Below are 22,639 nucleotides of genomic sequence, written 5' to 3'. Positions count from 1 at the left end.
CGCGGAAAACGGAGTGTTAGTCATTTATATGTTTGATTTTTCGTTTTGTTGCTTTGAGGCAATGTTTCTCTTGCTGCTCTTCTTTTCATAACAACCTAAATAAATTAAAACTTGTCAGCGGCAGTTACTACATTTAAAAATCAGTAGCAAATCGGCCGTCAGGGCATATTTGTGCATTCTCTTGAGTGCCCAACTACATGCAAAGTTTGAAGGGGGATTGAAAATGCTCATTCCTCAAGATATTTAGTTCTTACAGAGACTAGTTCTTCAATCATTTGAAGTTCTAGGAATTGCTCACCGAACTCTATTTCATACCTTAGATTAGAAATGAACTCTTGTAACTTCTATCATCAAGTTTATAGGCATCATCAAAAGTGCGATTAAGTTATAGGGTTCCCTTGTCATGAAATTTACTTAAAGTATTTCAACTTGAAACAGATCTTATGCCAGCTGAGTGTACGGGGTACGTAGAACTAAATGAAGCTGAGAGATATTGGAAACAGTCCACAGGCAATTTTTCCTGTGATAACCTTATTGAAAGCGGTAAATGGTACCGTTTCACCGGGGCCGCTGGTAGAATGATGGCGACCTACTGTATTCCAAAGGGAAGTTGTAATAGCAGGGCAGTCGGCTGGATTGACGGTAACCATCCTTCTGAGGCTTACCAATTGGTGTCGGCAACTGTATGTTTTCACTGGAATTCAAACTGCTGTGCATGGTCACGTCCAGTTCAGATACGAAATTGCAGTGGATACTATATTTATAGGTTACAAAAAACGGTCTTTTGCCTAAATCGTTACTGCGGTGTAAACGGTATGTACCTTTTTTTTTACGTAAGTTGCATAACTTCAGTATTCTCCTGTTAACCCACATAGGGGGTTTATGTGCATAAGAAAAAAGATTAAGTTGAAAAATGGGAATTTTCTAAAGCGATTATAGAACTAATATAGGAACTAATGGCGCACGATTAAATTTGATTTTTGTCGTATTTTGCTCCAGACGTAAAATGAAATCCAACATTTTTTTCCTCTTACAAAACCTTAGGGTTAGGGTTTGGTGGATAATCTCACAACACTATTCTGGTACATTTTTTTAAAATGAAATTTTCAGACGAAAGTGACGCATGTCGCGTATCTGGTGGTTCCTCTAAGTGTCCATGTCAAGATGGTTATGAAGGAGATCCGTGCAGGGGTGAGTGTCAGAGCAAGTTAGAGTTGTTTAAGACTCGAATCTTCCATAAGAGATGTTTGATGTTTGATCAGTTTTGACATAGACTAAAACATTGGTAGAATTCGTTTATTTCTGTAAATGTGAGGGAATAGTTCATGCCTTCTTTGTTTCTGAACTCAATCATTGTAATACCATCCTTCACTAGCTTCCTAAATCACAACTAGATTAGTTAACATGTGTCCCAAACATTGCAAAAATACTGGTAAATGGATCTAAGAAATGCGACCGTACATGTGTGAATCAATCTCTCTTGTGCTTCGTAATCTGAACTGGCTAGCGGTTCACTGACGTATCGGTTACAAAATGCTTTCAATGACATTTAAGAGGCTGGCGGTTCACTGACGTATCGGTTAAAAATGCTTTCGATGACTTTTAAGAGGCTGGCGGTTCACTGACGTATCGGTTACAAAATGCTTTCGATGACTTTTAAAGAGTGAAATAAAGAGTCTCCTTTCTACAAGTCGGCGGATAATTTATCTATACCACCGACCTATGAGGTCTTCTCAGAAGCTGCAACAACTTCTTAGTTACTGATTGATCTCGTAAACACATGCGAATATGTCTTTTTATATTGTTTTTACCGCAGTCTAAATCATACCAACCGATAAAACTAACTACTTTAAATTTTTGTTGATCCGTTTTGATGACGAGACTGCATGGTAGAAAAGTGAGAAAAAAAACTAGTTTCTACCAGTAGATCTGGACGAATATGTAAGCGAAGACCATGACTGCCATAAATATGGTGTTTGTCATAACGAGATCGGATCCTATATTTGTCAATGTCGGTTTGGATATGTAGGAAATAGAAAAAAATTGCAAAAAAATAGTTTAACATTCGCATCTTCCATTAGAGATGTTTGATGTTTGATCAGTTTTGTCTTAGACTAAAAACTTGATCTTCAGCTATGGGTTCGTTGTACGGTTTCCCTACTACGTGGTGCCTCTTTGTGAGCTTTGACAGTCCAGTGGGATCTGTTAGGCAAATTTTTCTCAGGATTTTTTGTCGGTTCAGAGACGCTCTGATATAACCGCACACATCTTTTCAACCACAGTTTTCCCCTTTTCATGTACCGGTGTACATCTGCTGTTAAAAATACTAATTTTCTTCCCTATGTTTCACACGATTGTATTGAATTGTTTGTATGTCATTGTAGCTTGTCCAAAACATTCCGTATGCATCGAGGCATCACTTAACGTTCATGGTTACTGGTGTTAATACTTTTACCCAGGAGATCCAGAATTTGATCCATGCAGAAGACAAACAGAAAGTAATACATGGGAGAAAGTCGACTAACTCAAACTACAAAGACAATTGAAATAAAAGTCATTTCATTACTGATTCAATATTCAAACAGAGTATAATAATCCTTCAACGTTGAATTGCGTCTCAACAGCTTTTTGACGTAATGAAATAGATGACTCCAAACAAAATTGGGAATTCCAATTATAACTTCTTTTTCTCCATTTTCAGGCGATTTGAGAAATATTGATAATTCAATAGAGGTTTCAATTCATGGTATTAATACACAACCAAGCAGCCCAATGAAGTTCACACGAGACCAAACAAGAACACTGGTTGCATCTTTAAAGACGGAGAACTTTCTTGGGCAACAGGCCTCGTTCTCCTGGAAAATAAGCCAGCTCTCGCTGTCACCTTTTAACATTTCTGATCAACCGGAGTTGCTCGTGCTCGACACTCTCGAGTTGAACATACGGCCAAACTTGCTGTCGACAGGGCTTAAACTTGTAACATTTGAGCTGCGAGGAATATCTGAAGTTGAGCTGACAGCTCGAGACTTTGCTTTCATCGAAGTTCTTAATTCGGCACTGAAAGTTTCCATTGCGGGAGGAACTGAAGTTTTTCGATCCATAGATAAGCCAATTTTATTGGATGCCAGTGCTTCGTATGACTCCAACCCTAGTGCTGGCAGTTCCTCGGGAGTGAACTATGATTGGTCTTGCTTAACAATAACGCAATCTAACGTTTCCAGAAATTATACACCAGTGTCTAACGCCACTGAACGAGGCTCAGATGGCATATCCGACACACTCGTCCGTGCGGCTGCAAATGGAACCCTCTTTCAGTTGCCAGACGATGTCTTTCTTCAGGGCAAGGATGAAGCCATAGTGTCCTTAGATACCAAAAGACTCGTCAGCAATCAAGCTTACTATGTGGTTCTGACGGTAACCAAGGATATCCGCGTAGCAAGTGGCATACAGATTGTCCATGTTGGCGACAAACATGTACTCGACATTCGTATTTTGTAAGTATAGTATGTAGATGCAAAGTCGTTGATGGTAAAAGAAGCCCGGCTGGAATCCTTACAATCCAAGACTAGAGCAGTTTCTTTCCTAATCTTACTGCTCAGAACAAACAACAACAAATAGTTTTAATTCTAATAGTTTATGGATACAAAGAAGTTAATGATTACCACTTGTAGATGCAGAGCTGAAATATTTAATATCTTACATGAACTGTCCTCTTCCTCGTTTTCGGTGCCGATAATGAACAACGTCGAATAGATTGAAATCTGTTGATCTCCATGCAATCCTGAGAGATATATTAAATCATTATTAACTCAACTCACTATCTCTTTCCTGATCGGCCGAAAGCGTACAGTGAATTTTCGAATCAGCGCCTGGGACGTCATCTAGGTGAAGATTATTCAGTATCATGTCAAGGTCACTCAAGGTCATAGGCAATCATGTTATGTATGACCGCGATGCATGATTTCTAAGGGAAATCATGTCAAGCAGGCGCACTTTGTGTTGCTTGCCAAGCAAAAGCATATTTTCTTTTTGTTCAAGGTATGATGAAACAATCATTAGCTTTGGTTTCTGAGATATCCAGAATGATTAAGGTCTCGGTAAGGATTATCCGGCTCAGCCTTTGGCTTCGGCTGATAACCTTGATTATTCTGTATATAACAAAAACTTCATCCAGTCGTTGTTTATTATTTGTCATAAGAAGGTTGAAAACAACATCCCTCTCTCATTAATGGCTTTCCAACTTAGACACAAATGTCCAATTGGTTATGTTGCAATGAAAGTAAATACAGACAAAAGCATAAGCACTTATTTGATAAAAGGGTGGCATAGTTGTGTATTTAATACTACTACTTCTTCATCAAAGACACTAACAATGACATAAATTCGTTTCCTCGCAAATGCGAACCATCTTAACGGAATGTATAAGGACGAATACAGACGATTTGATGAGCAGAGGATCACTTCTTATTTTCTTTGCACAGGTGCACTATGAACTGTGACTCACCAGCCAGTGCATCATCTCGCATCTCCCTAAGAACCGACTGCAATTCAATTCGTTGTCCTGTGTCCCTCAAGTATGAATGGAGCCTGCTGAAAAAGGATGAAAACAGTTCTCACCCCCAATGGTCTACTCAAATAAATATAAAAAATCTCCTGGGTACAAAAGTGGATTCGAAAAACCTTGTAATTAAGGAGCAAATGCTTGAGCCCGGATCCTCCTACAAAATCAAGGTCGACGTTCTATCTGCAAACGGATCATTTGGCTGGGCTGTATACCAATTTGACACAGTGGCAGGTCCATCAGGAGGAACATGTCATGGTGTGCAGTTGGACAGGAAAGATGTAGGATCTTGGCTAAACATTACCTGTCATGGCTGGAGAGATGAACATATGCCACTCAGCTATGAATTCTTCCGGGAATTGGAAGATGGAGAACTCGACATGCTTTCCTATGGAGTTTGGCCACATAGTGTTGTTTATATTGCACCTATAGAAGATGTAGTACGTTTTAAAGTTGTAGTTGTAAATGTTTTGGGAGCAGCATATACAGCACGATTTTCTTTCAAGGTATTTATATTTAGTAGGTTTAGTGACTGCTTATTGATCCTGATGGCAGTTCTTAGAGAGCAATCTCGTTTGAGTATCCGCGTGAATGCGAATATGCAAAGAAAACCCATACATCTCTTGTTTCCTGTCTTTATTATTCACATTTTACAACCTAGGTATTTTAAACTGTCCGTTCACGATTTCTAATGGATGCCTATCCAACTTCAGTGTGCGATTCTAATTGTACACTAGATCAGAGGACACAGAAGACAGTGAAATTGACAAGTGGTCGCACTGTCAGAAATTGCGTGAAAGCAACATTGATGTACTATTTTCGGAAATAACCTGTAAATGTCAATGGTCGACTTAGATATATCCGTTTTATTACCATTTTTTTTAAAGTTGGATCAAACATCCTTGTTGACGGCAGAAGAAGTGGACCACAATGAGCTGGAGGCAAAAATTGCAAAAATGGACTCTTCTTTTAGAATGAAACAAACAAATATAGCATTGCAAGAGGCAGACACACTTCTTTTCTTACTCAAAATGGTCGCACAGGAGGCTGACGAAAAAACATATCTGCTGCAAGTAAGTTCAGTACATTGAACAGGTGGCTTTAAACATAAACATGTAACTGAATTAATAAAATAAATATTGAAAAAATTTTGTAAAGGATTTTAAATTTGTCAATGAAACTCAGCTGAAAGATTTCCAATATACACATCACAAGTAAAATCGATAGGCATTTTATGCATTTTAAAATGAAGAGGATGGATACTAATCGATAACCAATAAACAAAAACCGTGACGTTTTATCTTCAAAAAAAGCGCTTCCTTTTTCTTTTCTCCCTATCTAGTTTGGCCAACGGCACGTAACTGTTAGAGGACTATAGATTAAGGTTTATTTTTCTTGGCTGTTACATGTCTGCTTCCGTTTAACATGTACTTTTTCCTTGCTGCAGAAAAATAATTACGTTATTTCTAAGATATGTGAAGTTCCGACTGATAAACTGGAGCGGTTAGTCCAGGTTGCTTCCATGTTAAAGAAAGCCACAATGGGTGACGCTCTTATCTGGAAAAATACAACGGTATGACACTGATCTCAAATTCCCTTAAGCACTTCTTCTCAGAAAGTAAAAGTTTTTCGACATTCCGAATTATAGCAAAGTTCACGCAAGACGTTTTTGACAAGGAGTTAGCATAACAAAAATATATATCAACTACGTAGTAAAAAAGTCGCACCCAAAAGCATATATTGACCTTTTTTTCTTCCAGTTCACTGTTTTGGACAAATTCAAGGAGATGTCCATCTGGCTTTCACTGAAAAATGTGCACGAACGCAGTTCTGAAACTCGTCTTCTTCTTGAGGGAGCAAGACTGCTGTTGCATTGCACCACAAATATCATGGATTCCAGCTCCAGACGACTCCTCATGGGTAGTTTGTTTGGCAACTTTGATAAAGGGGAAGAGGTATTTTAAAAAATACCATATGTTTCCACATTGAAGTGCATTTTACTGTAACTAACAAATTTCTCAGAATTTTAAAGACTTAAAAATTTTCATAGAGCAAACGTGAGAAACGTATTTCTAGGAGAGGGGGTTTTACACCAACCTATTGACCCATGTCGACGAGATTTTTTAATCTCGCCAGACTAATCAAAAACTAGAGTCTAGAAAACGATAGGATAAAAAGAATTAAAGGGACGAGCTCTTACTTTCTTTTTCTAAAGGAAATTAGACAGGGCGTGATTACACACTGTATCCAAACGAACAAAGCAAAAACGGAAAAGACCTTCAATTCTCTTTTATCAATAAATAGAATGGTGCAGCCTAGTAATACATCAGAAAGGCCTGTACCTCAGCCAAAGCATTGAAAATCGAAAATTCGAAAATCCGCTGAGCCTACAAATATGTTAATTCCTAGGTAAGAGAGGGGAAAATTGAATGTCCCATTTCCCTTTTTTTAAGTTTTAGAAATCTCTATCCCTTTGTTCCTCCTCTTCCCAAGGATTCATTCTTGTTCTATTGGTAAGGAATGAGAGTAGCATTGAAATTTTTCATAATTTTAGATAATCATGGGAAAGACAATTTCAGCCCGTTGCCAGGAGCTGACAGAAATGACAACCAACATACTGCTATCGTTAAAGTTGCCCGGAGAAGAATACAGCACCATTCGCAATGGACTTCAATCGACGATGCTCGGCAAGCATGAATCAAATGACTTGAGCCTTTTAGAAATCAGCGATGGAAAAACCAGTTTTGTAATCCCATATCTGGATAGCAGGGCATTGAAAAGTTGGGTCGGCGACATCTCCGAGGTCGGGGTAGAGGTTTGTAACTTTTTCAGTTAATAAATCATAAAATTTGTCAGCCAATCATGGTATATATTTATAAATTTGCTATATGTTTTATATTTGGCATGCTCGTGGCAATGAACTTTCCTAGAATCTCTCGGTTTTCCTTATAGGGCGGTAGGATAACCGAGTGATTTCAGAAAAAGACTTGAACAAAAATAAAAGAGGCCACAGTATTTATTGTTAGCCACTTAATAATGGTTTCGCATCGTGACGCGAAATCAGTTCCAATCCTGAAATAAGAATAGCATTTTTTACCACCCTGCACTGATGATAAATCTTCAACCTCATCAATTTTATTTCCACATCCTTTCCAATGTCTTGCAGATGGTGAGCTATGATTTCAACCCATATGTGACGGACAATAGCAGCAGCAGAATAAGATCAAAGGTTGTCAGCCTTGCCCTAAAGGACGGCACTGGGAGAGCTCTCAACACAGCTGACCTTGCCTCTAACATAGAAATTGACATTCCAGTAACAAATTATGCTCCCGTGAACAGCACTCGATCGAATCATTTCTTGAATCCTGGCAGAATGCAATATGATGTGATAACCGTTGGTGAGGTCAACACTACCGTAAAACTGACCATTATAATAAAAGCAACAGCTTCTATTACTGTCTATGCAAAATTCGCTGAAAAGCCAACAGAGATTTCCTACGACGAGGTGATTCACTTATCCAAGGAGAAAACATCTATTAACCCCGATTGTGAATTAGAAGAGAATTGCTCTCATAGTATCGTCGTAAAGGGTAAATATGCAGGTAAATATTACGTTGGCTTATTGGAGAACAGTGAATCTCGAAAAGAATTTCCTCCGTCAAGAGGTAGAAGATCTATTCTTCCAGGGCCAGCGATGCAAGAGAAGTGCGTCAAGTTTAAGGATCCTCCTCCGACGGTTGCTCCTCAAGTAGAGTATGTCATTCTTGTTCCTCAGTACAACTCTGATAAGTCAGTTAACTACAGTTTACAAGTTGAGACAATATGGTGTGCATTCTGGTCTGTTGCTGAACAAAAATGGACAAATGAAGGTGAAAAAAAAATTTTAGATAGAATGAAATAAGTCAGTAGCTACAAAAAACGACGAAGAATTTACTTTTCAGGTCATTTAACGGAAGTTGTTGAATATTGGTTTTAAGCTTTGGTTTGTTTTGGAGATGAAAAATAGCTTTATTCTCACTTACTATTCTCAGTATGTCAATCTAATCCTTTTCAAGATAGCAGTTGTAACCAGTGGGTGTTCTCCAGAGCCAAGATACATGGGCAATATAGCTGGCAGAAAAAAGAACTTCATCATCAACTACAACGGTTACTTTTTTATATTGGCGGATAAGTAGAAACAGTAACCCAAATTATTACGTATCTAAACTATCCGTTAGCAATTTTCCTCTGAAACTACTGTGGGTGAGGTCTTGATCTACTACTTCGTTGTCTAAGATACAAAAGCTGTCATTTTTTGTCGAGAATAGAGAACTTGAGCCAATTTTTCCCAGAGCTCTGAATTGTTTTCAGAAATTCCTGTAGCAATGTCCGTGTTTACAGACTTTATAGGAGGTGAGCTATGTAACTCATTCAGCTCAATACTGAAAGTTGTTGCATTAAAGTTGTTTTCCTCTTGGACTTGAAGTAATTTAAAATTAGAACAGTAAACTGACCTCCATTAATGCTCGGACTAATTTTTAGGTTAGCCGAAAATCAAATCATTCATCTCTGAAATGTCTCTGCAATCACTTGACTGCATTTGGGGGAGATATTCTTGTTGCACCAAATACCATTGACTTTCAACTGGTCCAGCAGGCGTTTGGCAACGTGGATCCTGATGACCTTCTCGTCTTGATAACACTGTGTTCTACCTTTCTGCTCTACTTTCTTGTTTTGGTAAAAGCACGCAGGGCTGACAAAGTGGATGCCACAAAGGTTGGTGTCATGTCATTAAAAATTATTCGATGACACTGGAGATACTATGAGGATACTGAATTCAAACAACGAAATGATCAAGAAAAGATCGTTACAATTGAGTTACAGTTACAGAAATCAAAGAAAAAGATCTTTAAAAAAAATGAAGCTTCCCGTCGATGTCTGATTTTGTTTTTGTTTCTTTGTGATTCGTTAATCGCATCACGCCTGCGCGGATCATTTCTTTGCTAAGAAAGCTTAACTAGTTAACAGCTAAGATTTTTGATAATTTTAATGTAATTGACCATTTAACTTTTACACTTACAGTCATTTCAGGAAAAAAAATTTAGAGATGAATAACTTCTGAAACCCTCGCTACTGTGATTCACGTCATGTTTCGATTTCTTCCACAGCTATTTTGTAATACCTTCGTTGATTAGGCAAGACGCCGAATAAAGCCTTTGTTAAGACAAGCTTAATATACAACAAACTTTGACGGTTTCTTGTACACCCGAACACTAATTGTCTGACAGTGTTTAATTTTTAACCGATCTGCCTTTCTTTAGGACAGTCCTCTTCTGCCCTTGGTAGGGCATCACGAGGGTGAATATATGTACGAGGTGTCCATAACAACTGGCAGATGGAAAAGTTGTGGTACTACTGCCAATGTATCCATGACCCTTCACGGGACTGAAAATACCAGTGACGTTATCAAATTGACATGCGACATCCCATGTGACAGGACGCTATTTGCTCAAGGGAACACTGATAATTTCCTTCTCCGACAAGATATGCCGCTAGGCGAGATAAATTTTGTGCAGATTGGTCATGACCTTTCTGGAGAGAACCCATCTTGGTTTATCAGCGAGATTGTAGCTTTGGATTGTCAAACGGGACAGCAATGGCTGTTCAGTTGTCACCGCTGGCTTGCACTAGAAAGAGATGACGGTGAGATCACGAGGAGATTTTATGCAGATGATTTCAAAACAGATGATAAATTTAAAAGAAAATTTAGTACATTACGAAGAAATGGTTTTGCTGACGATCACTTGTGGTTGTCAGTGTTTTGGAAGCAACCAAGAGATCACTTCACTCGTGTTCAGCGAGCATCCTGTTGTTGGAGTCTTCTCTTGTTGTCAATGGTAACATCCGCCATGTTTTATGAAACAGAGAATCTATCACAGAGGAAAATACAGATCGGGCCTTTTTCACTGACTCCTAGTCAGTTCTTAATCGCTTTGGAAAGTGCCTTGATTGTTCTTCCAGCAAGTCTGCTAATTGTGCTTCTGTTTCGTAAAAGCAAACCTAAGATGAACACTCAAGGAAGGAGGTATCATTTCGTGAAAAGTGAGGGAAAAGTATCGTGTACTCTCCCTCATTTTTGCGTTTACATTGCATGGTTTCTTTGTGTAAGTACTGCAATCGCTTCTGCCCTTTTCACAGTGTTTTACTCTCTCATGTGGGGAGGAGAGAAGTCGGCTCGTTGGTTAAAATCCGTGGTGCTTTCGCTGTCTGCAGACGTTATAATCTCACAGCCCATCAAGATACTTATCGTATCCGTCATTGTAGCTTCAGGGTGTGGATATGGTAGGAAGATAAGAAAGCAAGCGGAGTCAATAAACGGACACAATGAGGAACAGCTAGGTAGTGTTGTAGATCTTTCATCCATGGATATTGACCGTGCAAGAATGTATAAGAAAAATGAGAGGAGAATGTACGCATACTTTAAGGAACTCTTGTTTTCAATGACATTCTTTGCACTTTTATTGATTGTCAGCTATGGAGACAAAAATGATCACAGATACAAACTAAATACGGCCACGGAGCGCAGCTTCCAGTTTTCTCATAATATGGGACGGTTTAAGGTGCGTTAGCTTTTATGTTAGCAAGGCAAAAATATCACAATATTATCTCAAGGATGGTAAGCATAAAATCAGGAAATTGCAACCCTTGCGAAGGAGCCAATAGTTTCTGTGGGACCTAGAAGAAGCTGAATTTTTAAAGTTTGCTCTTTGGAATCCTCGCCATCTTTTACCACCCTTATACACCCTTAAACACTACTTCTATATTGTAAGTCTTCTCCATCAAATCTATCATTTCTCTCAAGTATGTGATGGATATGCACCATGACTATCACAGTGATAATTCTAGACATTTTTTAAAACATGCTGACGTAAAATAGGAAGTCAGATCCATCAGATATAAGTGTTCTTGAGAGTACGTCTTTCCCTTTGATTATAATACAATTTTTTAATCCTTTCCTGAAGCTCCTGGAAGCTTTTATCACATATGAGGTTATCGCAAATAGAGAATCACTAATTTAAGATTTAATTAAGATTTCGTTTTGTATGCTGATGACTATTTAAACACATTTTTAAAAAAATAGATCACCGATGCCACTCAGTTTTGGGAATGGATCGAAAACATCTTTTTGCCTGCAGCTTTTGTTGACGATTGGTACAATGGACGTGAAGAAAGAGTTTCAGAATACATTGGAAATAGGCGATCGATTCTGGTCGGTATGCCTCGCTTGCGGCAACTAAGGGTTAAGCAAAGTAAGTATATCATCTATAATAAAGAGATCATTGTAGTGGAATTTCTAGCTGAGATTTTGCTGTCAACTTATTTCACTGACTTTGATTATAACCACTACGTCCGAAATTCACTTTTCTGAAAAAGTGACCACGAAACTGATTGAGGACAGAATTCACACTCATCAAAACTTGAACGACTTTTAATGCTCTAATGGGAACAAATTTTGGAACAGAGAAAATAACTAAATTGAGATGGATTTTACGATATAGAAATTAATAATCAATATTTTATAGATGAGCTCCACAACTCACCAAAGAGGGGATTTAAGGTGCTGAAACAGTCATGTTCAAATAATGAAATTTTTTCTTTCCCTTGCAGATTCTTGTGAAGTTCAAGAATTGTTTAAAAACACGATCACATCTTGTTTCGATTTCTACTCCCCCACAAATGAGGAAAAAGGAACTTGGATTTACCCTAGAAAGATGAATGGCTCCTCAGTTCTGTGCCCAGAAAATTGGGAGTATAATGCAGATAGAAGGTTTGGCGGCTTTGATTCCTGGGGTCGTTTTGCTGTTTACAGTGGTGGAGGATACATTGCTAATTTAGGCTACAATAGGCTTACAGCTAAAAGGATTATCAACGACTTGAAAGAAAACCGCTGGATCGATCGTCAGACCAGAGCTGTGCTGGTGGAGTTCTCACTGTATAATCCTCCGAGTAACCTTTTTGCAGTGATGACGTACTACTTCGAAGTCCTTCCTTCTGGATTTGCTGACACGTTCAAGAGCTATGGAGTTTTGTCTCTGAGCGCAACAAACTCTTTAGCTCATAGCACTTATTTGTTGTTCGTGTTGTTGTTTGGCATTCTTCTTGTTTGCTTCTTCGTTGTCCAGTGCATCAAACTCTGCCGCCAAAAGCGTTCTTATTTCAAGTCGATGTGGAATTTGTTGGATATGTTGCAGATACTCACGGCATCATCAGCGATGTTACTGCAGTGGATGCGGACTAAGGTGGCCACAAAGACTTTCGAAAAGCTGAAAGATAACCCTTACCTTCCAGTCAGCTTCCATCGTGTCTTACTTTTGTTAGAGTTTGAAGAGGTGGCTATTTGTGTAACTACCGTGATTGCTACACTACGTCTTCTAAAATGCTTCTATTTCAATCCAAAAATAATTGTTTTTACAAGGACACTTCGTAGATTGTTTAAACCTATAGCTTCTTTTTTTATAGTGTTTTTGATTGCAGCGATGGCCCATGCGCTATTAGGGTTCATTGCCTTTGGGTCCAGTGTAGAGATGTTCGCCCAAGTGCATGATGGTATTTCCTTTCAGTTTCTAATGCTTTTGGGACAACCATTCCCAGTGGATAAGCTGAAGGAAACAAATCCTATCATAGGCAGCCTTTTCTTTTTCACTTTCTTCTGCAGCACCAGTGTAATTATTTTGAATATGTTTCTCGCCGTAATAAATGAATATTATGCGACCTCGAACGCTGACAGGGAAGGAGAAGACTATGAGCTTGCACAATTTATAATTAAAAGAATTCTGGAGACCGTATTAGGACAGAAATCTGAAAGAAACCAGAACTGGAGGAACCATGAGCTTTTCGAGCCAGATTCTTCGCCAGCGGAAAGTTCCTCTAATGGAGTTCAAAATGACGCCTTTTCACCTGAGTGGACACCAGTCATGTACCGGAGCTGCACACAGAAAATATCCAGGACAGGAGGATCCCCAGCAGGAAATAGTGAGGACTTCGTAGAGTGTTCAGTATGGGAAACATACGGACCAGAACATTTGTTAGTGAAAAGTTCCACTGCTGAAACAGGCTTTACAATTGTCAACCACAATAAATTTTCTAGTTACGTCGCCGACGCAAGACGTTATAGCATCATGACAGATTGGAATGCACTGGCCGATTACTATGACGATGACGATGGCGAAGAAGAAGACGGTGTCGATGATGATGACGAAGACGATGACGAAGGCAAAGACGATGATGATGACGATGGCGACAGCAACGACGACGACGAAGACGGAAAAGTTAACAACGACAACGATGACTATGACGACGACGAAGATGAACGGTGCTGATGAAAATATGGATAAGAAAGATCCTAAGGACTAGTAAGAAGCGTCAAAAAGCAAACTTGACTGTTTTGAGATACAGTGATGTCTCTCTGTTCTTTAATCATATCAGCGACTTGCATGTGCCAACTTACTTATTCAATCGTCAAGTGTTTATTATGCGAAGCATAAAAGCACTTGCACAAATGAATAATGTACACGTGAATAATACAGTGGATGATGTCAACTGAATCAGTAAACAGGTCACTCCGCCATTCTTCATAGGTGACCGCTGAATACAAGTTCGACTGCAATTTTTCGGTTGCTTCGGGATTTTCATAATGAATTCATCAAGGATACCCAAGGATTTATCCTATGCTATAATAATAAGAATCTCCAGACTTTGCAATTTGATTGTCACTCATTCCGAGAAAAGGAGGACCGCAGCACTCCTGATAGGGTTCAAAATTGGCCTCTCATTCTGCTCAGGGCGGTGATTCTAGCTAAAGTCTTCTACGGCTCGAGCGAGATACCAACCCGAAATGAAAATTTGGAGTCGACCGTCCGAATCAGTGGAGTCGACCGTTCAGTGATGAGGATAGGAGCACCATTGAGGCGAAGTTCATGATTGTACCTTTAAGGTGCGACGATATGGGCTTGTGTCGCACGAGTACTTGCTGTTGCAAATCTAAGGGCAAACTACTTTGTTATCTTGTGTAAGCCAATGTTTATTAATTGCTTAAGTATGATGGGCGGGTCATCAGCAAGATTAGTAGATGTAGGGACGCAGCTATGTGGCACACACAGAACAGTTCGTACCGTTAATAAAAAAAAAAACTTTTATTAATGGAGGATCCCTGTGAGACACCAGCGGTAACAAGTTTCCATACGAAAATTTGAAGTATTTTATTTTCCTATTTACTCATTTGAATTACAATTTTATTTTTTGCCGTTCGCCGTCTGTCATCTCTAATCCACATCGGTATTTTAAAAAGTCCAGTTTTGTTAGTAAAACTTTAAAAGTCACTTAGAGATCAACATTGATCAATGAACATCATAATGTTTAGCGAGAAAAGTTTTTTGAAGAGCAAACAAGGTTCACATATTACATTTCTGTGCTCATGCTTGACCCATCCAGAAAAATCTACGATGTGCTATGATGAAAACAAATATTCATTTTGTGAAAGCTTATATACACACATTTGGTCGACACATCTGGGTTTCACAGCGTGGGTAAAGATTGACTGAGATTGAGAACTCCAATTAAATCAAGTGTGTGAATTAACAGATGGCTTGATTATGTGGTTCACAGAAAAAAGTTTTCCAAACCCCCCCCCCCTTTTTTTTGTCTTTCTTTTACCCTATAGTAATGACGGCTAGTTAACTTTCGCGCGAACTGCTATTGTCATAAGTTTTTTGAGGACTATTATTCAGAATATTACTTTAAGATGAAAGAAAAGCAAATAATCCTTTGTTGAGAGGCATGCAGTCCTGAAAAGTTTCAAATACCAGTGAATGACACAAACGAAAATGATTTGCAACAATCAGAGTAATCTTTTCGCACGGTCTGAAAAAGTCAGTAAAAAAAATTAATAAATGAGCGAACCTCATGATGTTGCCAAGCTTGAGCATTAACAACAAAAAGATTTTCATTTGATTAGCCTGGTGATGTGTTTAATCAATTATTTATACCAGTGGAAATAATTGTTCTCATTTAATGTTCTGCGAATTGTTTGGTATTTCACCATTTATTGTACTACAATGAAAACGTGACTTTTTCTGGTTGCATATCAATTAGCAATCTACAGTCTTCAAATAAAGAACTTGAATTCGTTCTTGAGGCTCTTTTTTGTGGTTTTCCACCTGAAACGTTTGTTGAGAGTGGCCGACCTAGATAGTGACAGGAAGGTTATTTCACTAAGCACATGAATAAAGAAAAGAAAACAACTCAGAGGGTATCAATACCTTGTATAGTTTAATGTTTAGTTTCAAATCGGCAGGCAAAAAAGATTGTTTATGAGACCTAGTGGTCCAATGCCACGGTATTGGCTTTAGGATTTGGGTGTCTCTTAATTTCTTATGACATTATAAAGGACCTCAGCGTGAATACTTAAATAAAACTTACTAATAAATTATTAAGAAGAATGTGTTTGGGAGAGATTTTTGCAATAGAAAGAGTTCAAGTAAACTAAATGAAAAAAGGTTAACGAGAAGTTGCGAGAACAAGCAATGTTCCCGGGAAAAATTAGAATATTCTTGCCAATCAATCCAATGGTAAGTAGGTCGTTTCATTTTACTCCGATGTCATCATTCCTAGATATCTTTAATGCCTTCATAGCAAATTAGAGTTCATTTTTATTACAACTTTTGAAAACCTTTTTGACTTTATTTAAGTTCTATAAAGGAAATGACACTGAGATTTTTCGCCAGCAAACCGAAATAATAGCAAACGTATTCAAAACAATTTGAGGTAAATTTTTCTTAAAAGGATGATGTGAGTAGATTTAAAACATAAAGAGCTTTTCCTATATTTTTTTTGGTTAGTATTTGACAGTTTCCAATCCTTGCTTGATACGTTTAAGTGCAGCATAATTACGTCTCAATAGGTAAGATAACTATTGCCTAATGGCAACCCCAAGGCACTATTATATTTTAACCTTTACAAACTATGATTCTCTGCAATACCGGTGCAGCGCTCTACCAATTGAGCTAACAAGCCAACTGGGAGCTGGTCAATGAATTGGGTCCAAATAAACATCCAAGTGAATGATTATTTAGACCCAATTCATTGACCAGCTCCCAGTTGGCTTGTTAGCTCAATCGCAGAGGTCATGGGTTCAAATCCCGTTCGGGCCTGAATTTTTTTCAGGTCCTATTTACAACTACTCGTTTCGGTAGTGTTCTTAGCTGCGAGGATCTCTTAATTTCATCTCTCCACCGCAATGCAAATATATGAATTTTCATATATCTAAAATCATCTTTACAAACTACTTGCAACAGATTTTCTTGTCTTTGCTAACGACGAAATGGACTTTTCTCGTTCTAATGTCAGGAACTGGAGCTGCGTCGAATGGTAAGAAGGATATTATCCCGTAGTTTATGCTTAAATAAACAATCAACACATTTCGAGTGTTATGAAACTGAAATCAAACCATCGACAACGACTACTTAAAAGGAAGGAAAACATCATAAGAATGAAATAGCATGTTTCATTTAAGGCACTTTAAAGACCGTTCTCAACCTGAATGCAATGCAGTAAATTTGTGAAGTTGAAATTTACACTTTGGAAATAAGACTATCAAGCATACTACGTATGAATTGAAACGAAACAAGAGGACTGGGAATAGCCCGCCAAGCCGCTAAGGTGAACGCATGCCTTTAAAGGAAGAAATCACAAACTTTCTTTGAATATTAATATTGATACCAGTAGCAAGTACATGCACACAACAGGGAACTGTGTCAGTTATTAAATAGGAGGTTAAACTGAATTAAATCACTTCGCTTTTTTTTTTGTAATTGTCAACGTTAAACCAAGAGTTTATAATCTCTTGGTCATACCAAGAGCCAGACCTTACCACATATCCACTGTGCGTTAATCATAACTTCAGAAGCTAATGATGTAATGTAATATTTATAGTTCATTGCTTTACGTATAGAAAAAATTCCAAAACGATGAATGTCACTAATGTATCTTTTTAGTGTCTGTAAGAATCACCAACATCTTGGGAAATCAAAATTATTGACACGCCTTCAATTTTCCATGCGGGTAGGCATTCAGGAGTGATGCACAAAACTGCTGTTTTAAAAGTTCCAGCAGTCTTGTTTTCATGGTAATGAAGATTGCTTGTTTGCAGCCTAGGCCCTCATTTTCATAGAAAAACATTGCCAAAAGTGTAAAATGTTTATTTCTCTATCTCAAGCTCGATACAACGTTAAAAAAAATTGGTACTTCTACCGTACATAGTAACATAATTTATCTTTATTCTGATCCATTTAATTTGTCCCTGATAGTGAATATGTGCATACTGATCGATTATTTATCTCGGCACAGTTTCGGTCATTTTTGATGTAGGGGAAAAGGTTATCTAAGTTTCTCCAAAAAAAATGGATTATGGAACTGAAACTAAGTACCTAGTTAGTTATAATATTCTAGTTTTTAAACATGCAAAACTCTTTGCGGGAAAGTTTTTTTTTAATAGCACAATTTGCGAACGAAACGAACCAATCGGATATTGCATATTTTGGCGATGTTTACATCCAATGTTGTCAACAACAAATTTTTCAGACAAATAAATGCACATGGCTTTAAAAGGATCTTATCTTATCAGCAATATCCCTAAGAGAATAAATTCTTTCATGGGAATTTTAGCGATTCTAAATCCTCTGACGATACAATGCTATGTTTTTGTGTCATGTTAGAGTCGGCTGATTTACACGAAACTATCGTAATATCGATCATTTGTCAATAAACATAATTATACACTATCACGATGGCGTGACGCTGAATTTCTCCATAAAGTTTGCTTTGGTCGCTCCGAAAAAGACAAAAAACGGATATTTTTTCGATATTTCAGCGGATTTCTGCGCATTCTAAATTAAGAAAGAAAAACAAAACAAAACAAAACAAAAAACAAAACAAGACAAAAAAAAAAAAGGAATACCACGATTGAACGCTCGTAAGCGGAGCTGAATGACGTTTGTGCATGCGCTTGGCTTGGGCGCTGAAAACGAATTTTTAGTCGTTTCCATGTTTAATTTTTTGTTTTGTTGCCTCGAGGCAATGTTTCTCTTGCTGCTTTTCTTTTCAGGAAAAACTAAATAAATCAAAACTTGTCAGTGGCAGTTACTACGTGCAAAACCCAGTTGCAAATCAGTGTCAGGACATATTTGTGCATCGCTCTAGGTGCCCAACCACATGTAAAGTCTGAAGGGGGATTGAAAATTTTAATTTCCCATGATGTTCAACTCTTACAGAGATTAGTTCTTAATCATTGTGAAATTCTTGAAATTTCTCACCGAACTTTGTTTCATACCTTGGATTAGAGATAAACTATTGCAACCTCTATCATCAAGTTGAACGTTATGACCTTTTAGGTATCTTCAAAAGTGCGATTAAGTTATAAGGTTCTCTTGTCTCGAAATTCACTCAAAGTATTTCATCTTGAAACAGCTTCTATACCAGCTGAGTGTTTGCATTACGAAGAACTAAATGAGGCAGAGAGATATTGGAAACACTCCACAAGCAATTTATCCTGTCATAATCATATTAGACTGAGTGATAAATGGTACCGTTTCACCGGGGCCGCTGGTAGAATGATGGCGACCTACTGTATTCCAAAGGGAAGTTGTAATAGCAGGGCAGTCGGCTGGATTGACGGTAACCATCCTTCTGAGGCTTACCAGTTGGTGTCGGCAACTGTATGTTTTCACCGGAATTCAAACTGCTGTGCATGGTCACGTCCAGTTCAGATACGAAATTGCAGTGGATACTATATTTATAAGTTAAAAACGACTGGGTGCCTAAATCGCTACTGCGGTGTGAACGGTTTGTACCTTTTTGTTTACGTTAGTTGCATAACTTCAGTATTCTTCTTAGAACCCACACAGGGGTTTATGTACTCAAGAAAATAACATCAATTGAAAAATGGGTTAGTGATTTTTTTTGGTGTTTTGTTCCAAACCAGGTATAAAATAAAATACATTTTCTCTTGCAAAACCACTTGAAAATGGGACAAACGAGAACATAAACTGTTGTGAACAGCAGAAATGGGGAACTGAGCCAAATTCGATCAAGTAGAAGACTGGGTACTATCAATAGAGAGAAATATACCCCCTCGATGAAAAATCATTTGATTTTACAACACTATTCTGGTACAGTTTTTTAAACAATATTTCAGACGAAAGTGAAGCGTGTCAAGTAACCGGTGGTTCCTCTAAGTGTCCATGTCAAGATGGTTATGAAGGAGATCCATGCAGGGGTGAGTGTCAGAGCAAGTTAGCGTTGTTTGTCCTTACGAACATTTGTAGAATTCGCCGATTTCTGTGAATGTGAGAGGATACTTCATTCTCAAAACTTGAACGTTTTAAAGTTGTTACTCGAGCCTGTCACCCGACCTTAATCATCGTGAATGTTAAATTTATCTTCTTTATTTTTGACAGATATCGACGAGTGTTCAACGAACACCCACAACTGTAACTCAAATGCAAATTGCACCAATACTGACGGTTCTTTCAAATGTGTTTGCAAGGAGGGTTACACCGGTGATGGCAATTCATGTAGCGGTAAGACTCACGAATTTAATCGGTGGATAAACTGGGAAAAGTACAGTAAATAACCTTTCTCAATCATGTGAAGAATTAACTAAAGTAAGGAATAAAACAAAACAGCGATTAATAGATGAGTGGATGGCTAAAACAATATTTGTCAAATATCTCCAAGGGAAAATATGTTTTGCCACTTCTTTCACCTCTTTCTAATGGCTCAGTATGCGATTAATTTTTAAATTATAACAAGAGCAGGAAAAAGACGTCTTTAAAAAAAAAATACAAATATTGTCAATTGAAAGTTATGCCAAGGAAGTAGAATTCACGCGATCACCAACCGGTTTGTTTAAATATAAATTTCAGTAGTAAAGGAACTATTGAGCACCTCTTTCTTGGGTTAACCTTGGACAAAAGTGAAAACTCAGGTTAACCCTTATACATGGACTTTCGAATCTTAATCCTAAGTCTCATTTGGAGAAAAATGTGTTTGCTTGGATTGTCCTAATATCAGAATTAAACTGACATTATTGGAGAGTATGCGAAAAATTTTGAATTGCAACAAAACAAGGAAAAAAGGTTTTTTTTTGGTAAGCCATAAAAATATTGTCAACGTTAAACCAAAAGTTTATAACCTCTTGTTCATACCAAGAGCCAGACCTTATCATCCGTTGTGCGTTAATCCTAATTTCAGTAGCTGATGATGTATTGTAATATTTATAGTTCATTGCTTTACGTATGGAAAAAATTCCAAAACGATGAGTTTCACTGATACTATCTTCTTAGTCTCTGTAAGAATCACCAACATCTTGGGAAATGGAAATTATTGATTCCCCTTCAGTTGTACATGGAGTTAGGTAGTCATGGGGATGCACAAAACTGCTATTTTAAAGGTTGCAGCAGTCTTGTTGCCGCGGTAAGACTGCTTGTAGCCTAGCCCTCATCTTCATACAAAAACATCGCCAAAAGGGTGTAAATTGTTTATTTCTCTACCCGAAGCTCAATACAACTCTACAAATTGGTACCTCTACCATACATAGTAACGTCATTCGTATTGACCTTAATGCATTCACTTTTCCCTGAGAGTGAAGGTGAACACACTAATCAATTATTTATCTTGGCACAGTTTGCAACTGAAACTAAGCACCAAAATGGTTAGAACATTCTAGTTTTAAATACGTAAAAATCTTTATAGGAAAGCCTCTACTTTTCATAGGGGCAATTTGCGAACGAAACTCACAAATCAGATATTGCATATTTTGGCGATGTTAACATATAATGTTTCCAACAACAAAAGTTTCGGACAAATGCAATGTGCATGGCTTTAAAATGATATTATATTATGAAAAATATCCCTAAGAGGATTATTGCCCCTGGTTGTCATTTTCTTTCGTTAAAATCGATCAGCTTTCATGGAGGACTACTTGAGGTAACTGCAAACTTATACTGACCTCAAATCATTAGATACCATCCAGATTCGGAGTGCTGCACTTTCTTTCATGGGAATTTTAGCAATTCTAAATCCTCTGACGATACAATGCTATACTTCTATGTCATTTGTAACGTGTTACAGTCGGCTGATTTACACGAAACTATCCTAACATTGATCATTTGTCAATAGACATATACATTATCACGATGGCGTGACGTATTTCTCCATAACGTTTGCTTTGGTCGATCCAAAAAAGACGAAAAACGGATATTTTTTTTCGATATTTCAGCAGATTTCTGCACACTCTAATGAAAGAAAGAATAAAAAAAGGGAAAACCACAATTGAACGCTCAAAGGCAGAGCTGAAAACCGTTTTTCCATGCACTTGGCTTTGAAGCGGAAAACAGATTTTGAATCGTTTGCCTGTTTGATTTTCCGTTCTGTTGCTTCCAGGTAATGTTTCTCTAGCCGTTCTTCTTTACAGAACAACCTCCAAAAAATTTGAAAACCCCTAGTTATTTAAAACAATTACTGTTCTCCTTAAAAACACAGGAAAGGAAAATGCCTTTAACTACAACAAAACGCTTCGATTTTAAATGCCAGCCTCTTTTTCCATTTCCATGAATTTAAACCTCGTGCGCTTTAGCCCGCGTCATTGACTCAGCCTTTCTCGGCTATGTCACGCTCGTAAACTCTGAGATTATATATCACAACTTGACAGCAGTAGTACTACATGCAAAACCCAGTTGCAAATCAGTCGTCAGGACATTTTTGTACATCCTCGCTGAGCACCTAACTGCATGCAGCATTCGACGGGGGGGTTGAAAATTTTCATTCCCCAAGATATTTAATTCTTACAGAGATTAGATTTTAGTCATTTGAAATTCTTGAAATTGCCCACCGAACTCTATCTCATACCTTGGATTAGAGATGAACTCTTGCAACTTTGATCATCACGTTGAACGTTACGACCTTTCAAGTATCTTCAAAAGTGCGCTTAAGTTGTAAGGTTGCCTTGTCATGTAACTCTCTCAAAGTATTTTATCTTAAAAC

At 37.9% G+C, this 22,639-nt stretch overlaps 1 protein-coding gene and 1 pseudogene across 1 annotated transcript; both read left to right on the top strand.

Annotated features, from left to right (window-relative positions):
• The first annotated feature begins 578 nt into the window (after positions 1–578).
• On the top strand, positions 579–13,920 carry LOC131784830 (polycystin family receptor for egg jelly-like; annotated as a pseudogene).
• A 5,289-nt stretch (positions 13,921–19,209) lies between these two features.
• On the top strand, positions 19,210–20,228 carry LOC131784829 (oncoprotein-induced transcript 3 protein-like). The gene is made up of 3 exons (XM_059101659.2): positions 19,210–19,438; positions 19,791–19,871; positions 20,053–20,228. The coding sequence occupies exons 1-3, from the start codon at positions 19,210–19,212 to the stop codon at positions 20,226–20,228; spliced, it is 486 nt and encodes a 161-aa protein (XP_058957642.2).
• Positions 20,229–22,639: the final 2,411 nt, after the last annotated feature.

The sequence above is a fragment of the Pocillopora verrucosa genome, chromosome 7, assembly GCF_036669915.1.
Source record: "Pocillopora verrucosa isolate sample1 chromosome 7, ASM3666991v2, whole genome shotgun sequence".
NCBI lineage: Eukaryota > Metazoa > Cnidaria > Anthozoa > Scleractinia > Pocilloporidae > Pocillopora > Pocillopora verrucosa.
Note: the sequence above shows the minus strand (reverse complement) of the source record. Positions and strands in the feature narration are given on the sequence as shown.